The following is a 3,265-nucleotide window of genomic DNA, read 5'->3' on the forward strand; positions in this document are numbered from 1 at the left end:
GTGCTATGTACAATTAGTCGATACTTGTGCCATTTACAGCGTTTTTTTTTTCATACAGTGTAACTAAAGATTAATAGAAAGGCAATTAAGTAAAATAAGTTCCTAAATTTCGTAACAAAATTATTTTTTTACCCACAAGCGGAAAATAAAACTTAGAGATTTTGTTTTTGCTAAAGTTTAATTTCGTGAAATTATTCGTACAAACAAATAGTTATTTAAATAGTCGTAATTATTGTCTAAACTCCATTTATTTTGTGGGTAGATATATTTCTTTGTATATTTACCGAATTTGCCGAACATTCCAGGCTTACGTTGCGTAATCGCGCGTTACTTGCATACTTCATTCAAGAAGACCGGCCGGCTCCAGCAGAGACCTGCGAATTGAGCGCCTAGGCCCAGGTCCCGGTTCACAGGTGACGCCAGGTCGAGGAGCGTAAGACTATTTACATTTTTTTTCATTTAATAGTTTTGCATTTAGTTTCATTGCTATTGTAATTTATATAGGGTGCAAATATTTTAAACTACAAAATACAACTACTTACATTGATTTTTTTGCAACAATGGGTGGTGAAACTAGTGCAAAGGATTCGCAAAACTTACTAGAACTTTGTACAAAACGTAGTTCCATTAAAGGCCAAGTCACCCAGTTTAAGAATTATATTCAAAATATTGCTTCTAAGGAAAAGCTGACGCCGATTGAGTTAGCTGAATTATCACTTAGACTTGGTAAATTTGAGTTACTTTCAATACGGTTTGACGAGTTGCAAGGTCAGATAGAGGTATTGAATCCTGCAAATTTGAACAGTGAAGTGGACGAGCGGGATGAGATTGATCAGTTATTTATCACAAATATTGCTATTGCCCAGAGTTTAATACAAACACATAACGAAATTCCTCGTCAAGATGGTAGCCCCAACTCAGGTCGCTCGTCTTCATCTCAATGCCATGGCGATCATGATACTGCAGGATTCAAATTGCCCCAAATACAGATTGCTAAATTTGACGGATCATTTTTTCGGTGGCTTGAATTTCGTGATACATTTTTATCTATAGTGCATAATAATGAGCGTATCGCCCCCATTCATAAATTTCACTACCTAATTTCTTACTTAACGGGCGATGCTGCACGTATAATTTCCAACTTTGAAGTTTCAAGCGCTAACTATAATAATGCTTGGAAATTGTTATGTGAACGTTATGACAATAGGCGGCAGTTGATAAATCATCATCTAAACTCTTTATTCAGCATTGAACAAATCACTCGTGAAGTCGATAAATCATTAAAACTTCTAGTAGATAACGTCACAAAAAACCTACGAGCACTGTGCAGTTTAGGGCTGCCCACAGACAAGTGGGACGTGTTGATTATTCATATGATGACTTCCAAACTAGACAACCATACTCGCGTGAAGTGGGAAGAGTGGCGTGGTACTTTGGAAGAATATCCTTCTTTACAACAATTTTACAAATTTTTGATCGATCGTGCTGATGTCCTTGAATCTATACATAGGAACTCCAGTGTCTACAAGTTAACTCCGTCCACATGTAAAGCTACAGCCTCTAGTTCTAAGGCACAAACTAAATGTTTTGCAGCCACCAGCGACAAAAATACAAACCTTGCTACTCCCTCTCCAGTCAAAACGTGCATTGTCTGTCATGAAGGGCATCGCATATATGACTGTCCTACCTTCATAGCCAAGAGTGTGGAGGAGCGCATAGCTGAAGCACGTAGGTTGAAGCTATGCCTAAATTGTTTGCGCTTCGGTCATGGGTTGCAGAACTGCGTAAGAGGGCCATGTCGCGTATGTAAGGGAAGACACAATAGTCTCCTTCATAAACCAGATAAAGAATCCATTTCCAGTGCTGTAGAGACGATTCCTGACAGCATTGACGATACTACCGTCAACTTTTCGAAACAGACATCAAACCAAGTGCTACTTTCTACCGCTTTCATTGAGGTGGCCAATCCTCAGACAAATCAAACTGATAGGGTGCGCGCCTTATTAGATTGTGGTAGCCAATCCTCTTTTATAACGCAATCTCTCAAAGACAAGTTGTGTTTACCTACAAATTCTAATTGCCTCGTCAACGTCATAGGCATTGGCAATAATCACACTGGACAGGTCAAACAAACTTGTGTGGCTCAATTGAAGTCACTAGCAAGTGATTTCAATGTCACATCGGCTTTTCTAGTTCTACCCAAAATAACTGGTAACCTGCCGAGGCTACCTATCGATGCTTCCAAGTTAAAGATAGCAAATGATATTAAGCTTGCAGACCCCATGTTTCACCAACCAGCGCCGACCGATGTCCTCATAGGTGCCGATTTATTCTGGGACATACTTGGCCGCGAACAACGTTCTCTTGGTCCCAACAATCCAAGGCTAATGAGTTCCCAATTTGGTTGGATCATTTCAGGTCCAATGCATGCCAATAGTCAAACTGCATGTTCAACTATTCAATGCAACCACTCCATCATTTCAAACTCATTAAATGATCACGATGTCCAAATTCATCAGCAACTCACCAAGTTTTGGGAACTCGAGGAAGTTCCCCTAAAGTCCAAGCTTAGTGAGAGCGAGAAGGTGTGTGAATCCCATTTCTTGTCTCATACCTTTCGCTTAAATTCAGGTAGATTTTCGGTAGGACTTCCTCTCAAGGATTCAGTTGATTGCCGTGGGCAATCCTATAATTTAGCCAAGAAACGATTACTAAATCTAGAGAAACGATTCCGAAAACAGCCAGAAGTAAAATCACAATATATCGAATTTATGCGTGAGTACTCCGATCTAGATCATCTGTCGGAGGCTCCTATTGCTAAACCGCTAAATTCCTATTTTTTATGCCATCACGCCGTTTTCAAAGACCGCAGTGAATCTACGAAGACCCGAGTGGTATTCGACGGCTCCGCTCCAACCTCATCTGGGTATTCTATCAACGATATTCTCTTTGTAGGTCCCACCATACAGGATTCACTTTTCTCCATCCTCATAAGAGCTCGGCAATACAAATACCTCCTGACTGGTGATGTCGAAAAAATGTACCGCCAGATCCTAATCAATGAGGAGGACCGAGATCTTCAACTTATACTGTGGAGAGAAGATGAGTCCTTTCCTATAAAAACGTATAGACTGAATACTATTACTTACGGAATGTCAAGTAGTAGCTATTTAAGTACACGTTGTCTATGGCAACTAGGTGAGGAGTGCTTGGATCCTGCGATTAAGGACATAATCCAACACGATTTCTATATCGATGATTTAAT

General features: G+C 39.9%; 1 protein-coding gene across 1 annotated transcript in view; it reads left to right on the forward strand.

Moving 5' to 3' along the window:
* Positions 1 to 1,283: 1,283 nt before the first annotated feature.
* Positions 1,284 to 3,265, forward strand: part of LOC113237982 — a 2,866-nt gene continuing 884 nt past the window's right edge. The window contains exon 1 of the mRNA XM_026474699.1: positions 1,284 to 3,124. Within this exon, the coding sequence (XP_026330484.1) occupies positions 1,374 to 3,124 (1,751 nt within the window). The 5' untranslated portion in view covers positions 1,284 to 1,373. The remainder of the gene's footprint in view (positions 3,125 to 3,265) is intronic.

This window comes from Hyposmocoma kahamanoa, unplaced genomic scaffold (genome assembly GCF_003589595.1).
Source record: "Hyposmocoma kahamanoa isolate Upper Pololo Valley unplaced genomic scaffold, ASM358959v1 94, whole genome shotgun sequence".
Classification (NCBI taxonomy): Eukaryota; Metazoa; Arthropoda; class Insecta; order Lepidoptera; family Cosmopterigidae; genus Hyposmocoma; species Hyposmocoma kahamanoa.